The sequence below is a fragment of the Gouania willdenowi genome, chromosome 8 (assembly GCF_900634775.1).
Source record: "Gouania willdenowi chromosome 8, fGouWil2.1, whole genome shotgun sequence".
NCBI lineage: Eukaryota > Metazoa > Chordata > Actinopteri > Blenniiformes > Gobiesocidae > Gouania > Gouania willdenowi.
The window spans coordinates 8,065,508-8,079,984 of NC_041051.1; the positions used below are offsets into that span (position 1 = coordinate 8,065,508).

At 36.4% G+C, this 14,477-nt stretch overlaps 1 protein-coding gene across 1 annotated transcript in view; it reads left to right on the forward strand.

Annotated features, from left to right (window-relative positions):
- The first annotated feature begins 2,716 nt into the window (after positions 1–2,716).
- spag9a (sperm associated antigen 9a) overlaps positions 2,717–14,477 on the forward strand; it is a 57,468-nt gene continuing 45,707 nt past the window's right edge. Inside the window, 2 exon segments of the mRNA XM_028455632.1 lie at positions 2,717–3,247; positions 8,404–8,524. Coding sequence (XP_028311433.1) covers positions 2,948–3,247; positions 8,404–8,524 — 421 coding nt within the window. The 5' untranslated portion in view covers positions 2,717–2,947.

Genomic DNA, 14,477 nt, shown 5'->3' on the forward strand with positions numbered 1-14,477 from the left:
AATGCTTCTTATTAAATTTGAGAGAAGGGTTTACCCAAACTACTGCAGAGGAGTGATACTATATTAACTTATTTGTTCGTTATTTTTAATTCTATATTTATTTACTTATTCAATCATTTCTAATTTACAGATATGAGCGACAGCCGGGACACAATAAACAATATTGACGTCGATAGCATGATAACGTGACGTCATCACGTGATATGGGCAACAACTCAGCTGTTGAGTGGTAGCTTCATGAACGCTCGGACATTTGGGTTGTAACGTTATGACAAATTAATGAATAGGTTTTTACTTCAATTCAGTCATGTATTTTCATTATTTATTACAACTAATTTGTTTTACGCAGAATACTGTTATTTGGCCAGAGTATGAAATGTGAAAATGACATATGATATACGTATAAACCAATCAAGGAATTTATGAAAATTAAAGATTTTCTTATTTTATTTTAGTGCAGAGGTTCCCAAACAGGGGTACAAATTGCAGGGGGTACTCAGAAAGATTTAACAATTAATCTAAAAATAATCTGGAAATGTTCCTAGTTCCTTATTAAGCTATTCTTTGAACAAATTCATCACAAACTAACAGCACTGTTGCTCAATAAAATAATACATTTTCTTGTCATTTAACGAAGCAGGATTATTTTATGCCGTAGGGGCCATTTATCACACTTCTGACAATAGAAGAAAATAACAAGCTACATTTTTACAAAGGAGACTGTGTTTATTTGCTATTGAGGTAATTACATAAAAGTTGTAGTTTAGCTAAATTCTACTTTGAATTCCACTAGTTGTTTTGAATTTGTAGAGTCTACCTTCGGGAACCAATGTTTGACGCACATTTAGGGGTTTAAGAGAGCCCGCTGTTCCACAAATGAAAATGCATATGAAACTAGAAAATCAATCAAAGAGACAGACCTCCGCCAGGTTCAACTCAGGTTCAGCTAACACGCTCCAGCCACGCTAACATGGTAAACTCACGATTACCATGACTACCTGTCAACATTGAGCTGTGTTACTATGACGATGATCTGTTTACATATATATATATATATATAAATATATATACGTATATTATTTTGGTAGTCAGAACATCATCCAAATTTAATCACCTGATCCTTGTCTCATTTATCAATTTTCCTGAAAATTTCATCCAAATCCGTTCATCATTTCTATATATTTTATCTTGGTAGCCGGAAAATCAGCAATTATTCTAAAAATATTATCATAAAATTCATAACTTTTTAAGTTATTTTGCTAACAGACAGACAGACAGACAGACAAACAGACAGACAAACAGACAGACTGACTGAGGGTAAAACATACCCTTACCCCTCTGCACTTCACTCTTGGCGGAGGTACTTATTAATTGAGAGGATTATGATATGAAGAGGTATTCATAATTAAACTCAATATAGAAAAGATGAACATTTGGAAAAAACTTTGATTAATGATTATAAATTTTATTTATTAATATTATGAGACTAATGAGGCCAGATATTGAGTTATTGTTGTTTTCATTTGTTTTGGTGTTATTACTATTGAATTTTTGGTTCTGCTTACATATAAAATCCTTAACTGCATTCCAGAATAATAACATATATGGGCAGTGGATAAAACAAAAGTAAAATGTTTTTAGCTTCATTTAAACTAAAAGTGCATTTATGACTCTTATCAGTATATTTGGAAATGAACGTGTTACAGGGATAAATGTTATGTAACATTTTCAAATGTGTTTCCCTTATTTTCTCATACACTAAATGGAAAGGGGCATAACCAAGGTTTTTTTTTTTTACTTTTTATTTTCCAAATGTGAATTGGAGTCTTGTGAATGTCAGTGTGAGTGGTCGTGTGTCTGTCTGTGTGGTACCCTGCCCAGGGTGTACCACTGCCTAATGCCCATTGAGAACTGGAGAACCCCCGGGACCCTGAAAAGAAACAAGCGGGTCAGAAAATAGATAGATGGATGTTTTAGTGCCAAGGTTCCCAAAGTGGGGTACGCAAATGACCTTTGTCATGGGGGTACATGAATAAAAAAGTTAAAATTGGAAACTATAATATAAATTGACCAGTAGTCAATATTAATAATAATAATAATAATTATTATTATTATTTTATGTTGTTCCTCAACAGGATAGGTAAAATTCGGAGACACATTTCCCTGTAGGGCTACATTGTGTCACATCAGTAGTTCACAACTTTTTTAGGTCATGACCTCATTTTGATATCACAAATTGTTGGCGTCCCCAGAGAATTTTTTCTTTCTATCTATAATTAGCTTTTTGATAATGTTTGTTTGTTGATAGGGTTACTGTACAAAGTGACAATTTGCACCAGCTTAGATATTTTTTAGATTGCATTTTCTTTTAACTACATTTATATTTTAGAAAGTTAAAGTATATAAAAAAAAAAGCTGTTTAAGCTTGTTTTGTGTGTGATGTTATAATTTGAAAAACAATAATAATGAAAACATTATAAAGATACATTTTTAATCATTTTTTTAAAAATTTTTTTCTAAATGTATTATTATTACTAGACATTTTAGGGGACCCAATTTGAATTCCAGGCGACTTCACATGGGGTCACGACCCCATGGTTGAAAAAAATTTACATTATTGTGTTTTGTAAGTGTGCAGCAGTAGGGGTAAGATTGGGAAACACTGTTAAAGTGTATATGCTTGGGGGAGTGCTCTCTACGTTAATGGATAATAGAAAAACTGAGCATTGGAAGAGGCTGTGAACGCATCACGGGACAAGCGAGGAAAATAATAGGAAGGACTCCACGTAGCTGGTTCCATCCGTCCACTGTGTCCCCCGTCCCCGATGAGTCCTCAGCGTTAAACCAAACTGTGCTTAGTTCAGAGGACGGTGGTGTCCACTGTGGTGGGGTAGGGTGGAACCAACCCGCATACCGGCTCCGTTTGCTCAGAGGAAAAGGGCCCGAAATGGAGCTGGACGACGGAGTGGTGTACCAGGACGACCCGGGGACGTCCGCGATGATGTCTGAGCGGGTGTCGGGCCTGGCCAGCTCCATCTACCGGGAGTTCGAGCGGCTCATCGGTCGCTACGACGAGGACGTGGTGAAGGAGCTGATGCCGCTGGTGGTGGCCGTGCTGGAGAACCTGGACTCGGTGTTCGCCGAGAACCAGGAGCACGAAGTGGAGCTGGAGCTGCTGAAGGAGGACAACGAGCAGCTCATCACCCAGTATGAGCGGGAGAAGGCTCTGAGGAAGCAGGCGGAGGAGGTGAGGGTCAGCGGGATGGACCCACAGCCGGCTTTAGCTGCTTCAGACACGGGTCACTGTCACACGTGTGCTGGAGGCTTCAGTGTAGCAGAGTTATCGTTGCAGATGTAAACAAAGCAGAGTTATCATTTTAGAAATAAACAGAGTTATCAATGAAGATGTAAAGAAAGCAGAGTTATCAATGTAGATGTAAACAAAGCAGAGTTATCAATGTAGATGTAAACAAAGCAGAGTTATCAATGTAGATGTAAACAAAGCAGAGTTATCATTTTAGAAATAAACAGAGTTATCAATGAAGATGTAAACAAAGCAGAGTTATCAATGTAGATGTAAACAAAGCAGAATTAGCTCTGTAGATGTCAACAAAGCAGAGTTGTCATTGTGCTTAATTATTAAAGTTCAATTACAATTCATCACATTTCGTAAGCCTGAAATAAATAACCTAATAAAAGTTAACCTTCCTTTTGTGTTAGCTTTCTGTTAGCATCTCTAATAATTATACTGGGTCTTAAATCAGCATTATAATACATTAAGAACAAATATATGTCATCTAATTTATTTCCCATCTATTGGTTACATTGTTAGGCTTCGTATAAATTAAAAATAAAGTTAGAAATAAAGTTTTTGGCCTGGATGTATGAGCCTTTTTTGTGTCACTATACTCCTAGATTTATTTATTTATTTTTTTTGATGTGGGAATTTTGGGAAAGCTTGATATGAAACATATTTTAATAATTAACTACATATGTGTATAACTGTACACAGAACTGTAACTCGCCAGTTTAATGTTAAATTTTAATTGAGTTTTTAATTGAATTTTCATGGCAATTACAATTACAAAGTCAATTATCTAAACTAATATTACGACAACAGATTTTTTAGAATTACTTTTACAAATACTCTATAATTGTGATTAATTATCAATTATAGCTGACCCCATCACTGACACACATACTGTATTTATTTAGCAGAGCGTGTGTTGCATCAGATTGTTAAGTCATGGTTGAGTCTCCTGGGATGCTTATTGGGTAAACAGCAGGTGTAGTGACTCAGCACTTCTCTGCTCCACTTTTCAGCTCTAAATGTAGTTTTTATAGAAACTACAACCTCTGACTAGCTTGGTCAATTAATGACAGGCTGTATTTTATTATTATGCAGGTGCATGAAAGTTGGGCTAGCTCTAAATAGGGCTGGGTGAGGTGGACTAAAACTCAATATTTTTTCTCAAATTGTGGATATACAATACAAAAATCAATAATTTAATTAAATTAAATGTGTTGATACAAAATGCCACACAGGCACATTTATTATTATTATTGTGTGGCATTTTTCATTGGCAAATTTAACCTTGAATTGTCTTTCTGGTCAGACTTTATTGAGTTAAAAATATCGTAAATTATATTGTACTGTATATCGCCATTTTGAGAAAGAATATTGAGATATGAATTCTGGTCCATATCGCCCAGCACTATGATGTACTGTTTAAAGTATAGAGATAAAACATCAGCCACAACCAGAGAATGTGCTGCTAGCAACCATCCAATGACAGTTAATCAATAAGATCATCAATATTTTTGATATTGTTGTGTACACTACCTGTAATGTGGTAATAAATGGCACATCTGTTTGCTTCTGTATTCATAGACTGATGCAGTATAAAGAGAAAACCACATAAAGATTTTAGTTTTGTTGCTCAGACAGGAAATGCACAAAAAAGGAAACTGGGAGGAAATGCAGTTTGGGAATTTCCATTTTCATTTTAGACTAGCAACAATCCTCAAATAGGACTCAGGAGAAGCTGACAGTAATAGTAGCACATGTTAAAATAATGTATTAAGTTACATTTAAGAACACATATCCAAATGTGCTTTTTCTAGATTAATTTACTATTTTTAATAATTAATTTGTAATGGAGATAATAGATCAAGGTCTTTTTCTCTGTGTTTATATAACTTTTTTGTTGTTGATTTGTTTGTGCAGCATTTTTAATCTCATTGCTGGTTATCTGTAATTACACATTTACACTATATATATATATATATATATATATATATATATATATATATATATATATATATATTATTTATTTTTTTTTTTTAATTAATCAAAGTTGGGACATTCAGGCTGTGCTCCTGTGGTTTTATTCAGTTTCACTCATTTTAGAGTTACTTTTCATTTACAAAAATCCTTTTGATAACATAAAATGATAATAGTAACCAGAAGTATGGACTCGAGTCACAAATTTGATGACTTTAGACTCGACTTGATGAAATCACAAAGGACCTGCAACTCGACTTAGACTTGACAACATAACGACTCGTGACTTAACTCAGACTTTATTGACTCACGAAGACTTGACTTCTTACCCTTCCATTGACAAAATATTTTATAAAATGCATTTATTATTAATGATCAAACCTCTGAGAGACAGCACTGCCAAGTGTTGGCAAACATGACTTTGATTGACAGGTCCATCTTTATACAACTTGACAGCCAATCAGGAAGCAGCTGAAAACATCAAGCTAGGCTGAGACGTGCGCGCACTAGCAGAAAAAAATTCTAACTTTTGGATTAATAGATTATATTGTGATGAATAACTGATTTAAAAAAAAAAAAAAAATGCCTGGTTCTACTTCCCCTTGTGATGATTACACCAAAATATCTTGTTTTTTTATTCTATTAAAGGTGCAGTCCGCAACTTTCAGATCCCTCCCTCCCCACTGCTCTCTTGCCCTGCCTCCAAACATTCCAAAGTCCCTCCCTCAGAGGAGCTAACAAGCTAACGTTAGTCTGACAACAACATCACAGTAATATAACATGCTCTGTTAAAGGCATATTATTGCAGTGCTTCTCTCTCTCTCTGTGCCACACCTCAGCAGTAACAACACAGTGTCACTTACAGCAGCCCACGCGGAAGCTGCTGCGCGCACATGAACAACACATGCACTACAGAGTTCTAGTGTAACAATTACAAATAAAACTTAATGTAAATCAAGCAGCAGTAATGACCTTTCAAACAGAAAAGTCACCAATTCCATCTTCTACTCCTCCAGACCATACACTGTAAAAAAGACGGCACTCTAGCTCCGGGAAAGGGGCGGGGCCTGTGAGCAACAGCTGTCAAACACAATCCTGGCTCTGATTGGTTCTTTGTGCTCGGTCACGGTGCATCAGTAGCAGCAGAAAAGACTCAATGAGCCTGTTTTTTCACATAAACTACTAGTTTGATGTAAATCTGTCCTTACATAGTGACTGCTTTAGTAAATATGACAAAAAGTTACTTTTATAAGAGTTACAGACTGCACCTTTAATGATTAAATCATCAGTTTGATCTGGTTAAAATTATAGGAAATGACAGAGATATTTATCAACCATAACTTTTTGTAACTCATTATCAGATATAAAATAAACAATATTCAGCAGCAGTGGTTTATATTAAACTGTAAAAATACTTATCTGTGCTTTTCGTGTGCTTTTATTTTTTTTTTTTTAAGAAAATCATTTATTTATAAGTGAGGAAATAAATGCCAAAATTGCCCGCATAATATTTTCATAATTTCAGACCCTGCTGTTTGTTTCATGTCAGATTTGTTTGTTTTATCTCAGGTGTGCACTGATATATTATTTACAAAATGCATTTATTTAATGTCTATATTTGCACATTAAATAGTTTAATTGAAGTTTTTTATTTTTTTTTTCACATTCTTTTTAAATATTAAAAATTACGTATAAAATAATAAAACATTTTTTTTAATAATTTTTGTCTGGTCCATATTTTAAATAGGTTAAAAGAATAAATGAATCAATAAATATCGACATTGCCCAGCCCTACTTCCCAGTACGATTATTGTTTGTTTGGTTAACAGAGGAACTGTGAACATTTGAAAATCTAAAAACATGCTGGATTGATTTGTTTATAAAAACATTATGTCAGATTATATCACTATTATTAGACAAATATGTTCACGTAATTCATTGTTTATATCAGTTGAATAAACCTGCTCTGTAAAATGGGACTAGCTGTGGTACAGATCTATCGAGATTCAAGATATATCAACATTTCTATTTTGGAGATATAGAAAATTACAATATTGCCTAGATATTAGGGATGTCCTGATACAACTTTTTCACTTCCGATACGATACAGATATTGCAGCCTTGATTATTGACCGATACCGATATCGATCCGTTATGATAACAGCATGAATCCTATGTACTTTTAATACTCATTTTGTAGTGTGGAATATTAGAAAAGGCTTGATTATTAAAAAAAAAAGACCCATTTATTATAAATCAATAGATTACATATAATTAACCTTTTAGAATAAGAATATTATATGATTGAATAAAATAAATTAAAATTAAATAGAAGATATTGGAAAACATAAATCCAAAAAAACAATATTTATTATATCGGAAATTTTAGATGCAGTCCGATAAAATTCGATATTTGTTTCCTGCTGATATCAGACCGATATCAGATATCAATATCGGATCGGGACACCCCGAATATATGTATATATAATAGCTTATTTTGTATCAAAATACTTGTTTTAGGAGTTGCTGCTTTCACTACTTCTCAGAACAGCATTAAAAGCACAGTTAGATAGATTATTGAGTGCATTCTAACCCAGACCTTCCCCTAAACAAGCCACACTACTAACTCACTCACACGTGCTGTCCCTTAGAGGAGAAATAGCCATAAGTGGCACATATTGTGCAGCTGTTTGTTAATAAATGTGCCTGTGTAGCATTTTTCATGAGGAAATTTAACCCAGAATTGTCTTTATGGTCAGACTTTATTTGAATTAAAAATATTGATATATTCATATTGTATATTGCCCATTATGAAAATAAAAACATTGAGATTTGAGTTTTGGTCCATATCGCCCTACAAGTCATGAGTACATTATGTACTCATGACTTGTTAAGTCTTTTTACGTGACTTGAGACTAATGAGATTTGAGAAGCAGTGATTTTTTCCAACTCTGATAATAATAACATCAAAAAGTAGTTTCTTCTTCTCAGGAGGTAAAGTTGTGCTATCATTAGCACATTCCACATTTAGATACAGCCTGTTTCATTGTTCTGCACTTCAAACTGCATCAAGTTATGAACACAATGGTGAAACTGACCCTGTGTGTGTGCGTGTGTAGAAGTTTATAGAGTTTGAAGACACCCATGAACAGGAGAAAAAGGACCTGCAGAACCACGTGAACAGGATGGAGTCTCACTCTCGGCAGCTAGAGCTGAAGATCAAGAACTACGCAGACCAGAGTGAGCATTCACACACACACACACACACACACACACACACACACACACACACACACACACACACACACACACACACACACACACACACACACACACACACACACACACACACACACACACACACACACACACACACACACACACAGGTCCACAAGGGTGTGTCACAATGGCACAACTGTAACCAGGGTTGGGGTCAATTACATTTTTCAGTTAAAATTACGATTTAAATTACCCATGTTCAGTTACAGTTCAATTACGATTACAATGACCAGCATTTTTTCCAATTCCAATTAAATTCCAATTATGTTTTATCCTCAGAAAGTCAATTATAATCACGAAAGTTCGATTTCAATTAATCACAATTACTGAGCCTGAAATAAATAACCTAATAAAAGTTAGCCTTCCTCTTGTGTTAGCTTTCTGTTAGCATATCTATTGATAACATATCCAAATCAGCTAAAATACACTAAAAACAAATCTATCATCTAATTTATTTCCTATCAATTGGTTACCTTGTTACGCGTTCTAATCAATGAAAATATAGGTTTTAATATTTTTGGTGTGAGCGTCTGAGCCTTTTTTATGTCAGCGTACCCCTAGATTTATTATCTCCGCCACTAAGTGTGGAAGGGGGATATCGGTTTGAGCTCCTCCGTCCGAGTTAAAGGGGACAACTTTTCTCAGAAACCGTTTAAGACAGGATAACCAAATTTGGTGCGCGGTTTCAGGGTATCAATACCTTGATGGAGTTCGAAAATGAGAAGCGTGCAATTATTTTTATAATAATATAATATTGCCCTCCGTTTTTCTTTACTCTGTTCGAGGTATCTTCAAAGGGGACAGCTTTTCTGAGAAAGATAGTTAGTCATTTTATATTCTGATGTGATAATATTTTCTTATGTATACATCTACGTAATTTGTTAGATTTAGGACATTTAGGAAAAGGTTGTGAGTTATAATGACAACCAATCTGGTGGGGGATGTTGATGACTGTCTTCTTGTTTTTAAATGGTAAAATAGGGGAAAGCTTCATTAAAACATTTTAATAATTGTTTATTACACATGTGTGGAACTGTACATAGAACTGTAATATGATTCTCCAGTTTTGCGCTAATTTATAATTGACAATTTTCATAGAATTTTCATGGCAATTCCAATTACAAAGTCAGTTATCTGAACTCAATTACAATTTCATTACGATAAAAACAGCAACAGTTTTATAATTGCACCACAATTGTAATTAATGATCAATTACGCAATTTAATTTATAATGGACCCCAACCCTGAAATGCCTCCTCTGTAGGAAGTGTTACTGTTGTCATATGTTTTGTTTCAGTGTGTACGGTACATGTTAGTCTGCACTTACTTCATCTTCTTTACACACACACACACACACACACACACACACACACACACACACACACACACACACACACACACACACACACACACACACACACACACACACACACACACACAGTCACCCTTCCCTCTCTGAGTGGGTAAGTGTAATGGGATTAAAGGATTTCCGTTATTCCCATCCTCATAATGCAACACTGCCGTGCCCCCAATCTTCAGAAAGAATTGGCTCCGTTTTCTATTCTTTACTCGTCATAATCTAACCTGATTAGAGCCCCGTAAAATCAATTACATTTTTTTTCTCCAAATTCTGTATGTTCCACATTAATTTTTAAAATTTCATTTTTTGTTTTTTTTTTTACATTTTTTCAGAAAATCTTAATTTTTAACTCCTGTGAGGAAACAAAATAAATAATAATAGAAAAAGAAAACCATAATTAAACAAAATTGTCTGTAAATGGACTAAAAATGGTAAATGGACTTGATTTATATAGCGCTTTATCACCACACTGAAGCAGTCTCAAAGCGCTTTACATATCAGCTCATTCACCCAATCACTCTCACATTCACACACCAGTGGGACAGGACTGCCATGCAAGGCGCGAGTCGACCACTGGGAGCAACTTAGGGTTCAGTGTCTTGCCCAAGGACACTTCGACACATAGTCAGGTACTGGGATCGAACCCCCAACCTCTCGATCAGAGGACGACCCTCTACCACCTGAGCCACGGTCGCCCGTAAAAAAAAATGTAAATAATAATAATGCGTAAGCTCCAAATAAAAGGTAGATCTAAGTTATACTGACATGGATTATTCTGAGTGCTCCTTTTCAATTATTATAAAATGTCATATTAAGATGTATGCAGCATTAATGTCACCCCCTTTCCCCTCAGGGATCAATAGTTTACTGAATCTAAGCTTAAGTTTTGATTAATATAAAATATCCTAATTTTAATTATCCTGATGACATCATTCCAGACCGTAATGATTAGACAAAAAGATAAATGGACACATTGTGTTTTGATCCATTTTTGGTCCCTCTCTTTAAGAAGGGGGATCGGAGGGTGTGCTCCAACTACAGAGGAGCACACTCCTCAGCCACCCCGGTAAGGTCTACTCCAGGGTGCTGCAGAGGAGGATCCGGCCGATAGTCGAACCTCGGATTCAGGAGGAACAATGCGGTTTTCGTCCCTGTCGCGGCACACTGGACCAGTTCTATACCCTTCATCAGGTGTTCGAGGGTTTGTGGGAGTTCACCCAACCAGTCCACATGTGCTTTGTGGATCTGGAGAAGGCGTTCGACCGTGTCCCTCGTGGCCCCGGACCCCATACTCCCAGTATGGGGTCCGGGGCCCTTTGCTAATGGCTGTCCGTTCCCTGTATGACCACAGCAGGAGTCTGGTTCGCATTGCCGGCAGTAAGTCAGACCTGTTTCCAGTGCATGTTGGTCTCCACCAGGGCTGCCCTTTGTCACCTGTTCTGTTCATTACTTTAAAGGACAGAATTTCTAGGTGCAGCCAGGGACCGGAGGGGGTCCGATTTGGGAACCTCAGGATCTCATCTCTGCTGTTTGCAGATGATGTTGTTTTGTTGGCTTCAACAAATCAGGACCTTCAGCGTGCACTGTGACGGTTTGCAGCCGTGTGTGAAGCGGCCGGGATGAGGATCAGCACCTCCAAATCTGAGGCCATGGTTCTCCACGCTTCGAGATAGGGTGAGAAGCTCAGTCTCCCGGGAGGAGCTCAGAGTAGAGTCGCTGCTCCTTTACGTCGAAAGGAGCCAGCTGAGGTGGCTCGGGCACCTGTTTCGGATGCCTCCTGGTTGTCTCCCTCGGGAGATGTTTCAGGAATGTCCTATTGGGAAGAGGCCTCGTGGAAGGCCCAGGACACGCTGGAGGGACTATGTCTCTGAGCTGGCCTGGTGTCGCCTAGGGGTCCTCCCAGAACGGCTGGAGGAGGTGTGCATGGATCGGGAGGTCTGGGCATCTTTGCCTCCACGACCCGTCCCCGGATAAAGCGGAAGAAAAAGGATGGATGGATGTATCGTCAGTTTAAATTCAAATATCACATCCCAGAAGCTCACCTCATAAAGATTGCGAGTGAATGAAGCGACGAAGTGTATGCACAAACGATCCGAAAAGATTGGGCACTGACAGATGCTTCCACATGTAGAGATGGGAGGGGGGTGGGGGGTGCACTGAATGAGCGGTCCCCAGAAACATTTCCCCATAACAAACGTCCTTTGCCTCACGATGACGACGTTTCATTCACATTCTAATAATTTGCTCGTTCAACAGTGGATTGTGTTGTCTTTGAAAACACACAGTAACTTGTTGTTTCAGGATATTCTGGATATTACATGTAAACTCGTATCTAAATGTATAATGATACTTGTCAGTTATGACAAGGTTGATTTTTACTTCTACACACACTGTGTGACACATTACACAGGCTCTATAAACTCATTACCACTCCCATTTTCTAGTAAATCATTCATTTTTTTCACCTGTTTTCATTTAAAAGTCAAGTCCAAAGTTACTGTACACCAGGGGTTCCCAAACTTTCCACAGTCTTGTACCACTTCAGATATTTACCCTGAAGTCATGCACCCCCTACCACTGCACACTTAAAAAAAACAATGAAAAGGAGGGTTTTTCAACCTTGGGGTCGTGACCCCATGTGGGGTTAACTGGAATTCAAACGGGGGTCCCTTGAAAGTTCTAATAATTTTTACTAATAAAAAAAACTAACTATTAAAATCCCATGTTTTTAGTATTATACTTTTTCAAATTACACCACACACAAAATCTTATCTGTATTCTATACTTTCACTTTCTGAAATATGAATCTAGTTGAAATAAAGTGGCATATAAAATCTAATCTTGACAACAATCAAAAACTAATTCTCGAAAGAAAGAAAGAAAAAATAGTCTCTGGAGACCCCATAAATTTGTGATAATAAATGGGGGTCACGACCCAAAAAATATAGGAACCACTGATGTAATGTCACATGCAATTTAATGAAATTTGTCTCTGAATTTTACCTGTCCTGTTGAGGAAAAATATAATAATAATCAATTTTATATAGCGCTTTATCATAGACAGTCGCTTTACAGAATTAAGGCATTATTCTTTCACTCCACACTTAGTGGTGGTAAACTACTGTTGTAGCCACAGCTGCCCTGGGGCAGACTGACGGAAGCGAGGCTGCCATAGTCCGCCATCGGCCCCTCCGACCACCACAACACTCACTCACACACTACATTCATACTTAGCAATGTGGGTGGGACACAATGACAGATACCACTGGGGTGACAGGAATTCTCAGTGGTCTCCATCCACCTACTAACCAGGCCCAGACCTGCTTACCCCACTTTGGGAACCCAGGCTGTACACAACAAACTGAAATTTAGACAGACACTATCAATATTCTCTTATTTAATGCCTAATGAATGGAAGAAAGTTTAACGCACCATACTGGTTATAATGAAAGATGTCTCTGTCACAGACAGTCACTGTGTGTTTACTTATTGGGCAGCTGTGGCTACAAAAGTAACTTACCACCATTGTGTGGAGGGAAAGAATAATGTAATGTGCACTTTGAGTGTCTATAAAAAGGTCTATATAAAATCATTTTTTAAGTATTTATTAGCTGTCATCATAACAGTGTCTGTTATTAAAATCCACATGGTATAGAACAAACATGTGCAATAAAGGCTATATAAAATCCAATGCATTATTATTATTATAGTTTTCTTTTTCTTTTTTCAATGCATTATTATTATTATTATTATTATTATTATTATTATTATTATTGGAATATTTCTCTTTTATAATTTCTTTATTTGCATCACCAGACTTATTTACTTAACATTTTTGTATAAACTTTTAGGCTCCAACTAAATAAATAGTTACGTTAATGAACAACATTAAATATAAATAAAATAATAAATAAATAAAAAATAGATTTGAAAATGCACATTTAAATAACTATGATCGATTAATTATTGGTTAATGGTTGATTTAAAAAAAAAAAGTATAGCCTAAAGGTGTGTTTGTTATTGTTCATATAGTCCTGCTGTATGAGCATGAAATGGTACATGGCCGCTAAAGATGAAAAAGTAATGATCCATCTTAGGAGAGAGGCCGTGCTGTCGCTGTAATAAACAACTCTAACACAGTTTTTACTGCATAATAAGCGTATTGAAAAGGTTAAATAAATGATATGTTAATCAACACACCTGTGGATACACTAACTGGATGTAGTGATTTTGCAAGTTAGCATTTTAGCATTTTGGCCTGCTGATCAATAACCAATAATCATTATTTCCATCACAACAATGATCCAAAAAGTGAGATTCCCATTGAGTAATCCTTGTATCCTCACTATATCCAGACGCCACACACAGGAAATAAAAGGAGGCCATTATGGCCCTTATTTGACACTTCGTTTTTGGTTGGATGTCGGATAGATTTCAGGCAAATTATTTATTTTGTTTTGGAAAAAAAAACAAAACAACAGATTAACAGTGGTTTTCATTCTTGTGGCTGTAACTGAAGGTTTCCACTGGATACGTCTCCGCTGCGCCACGACA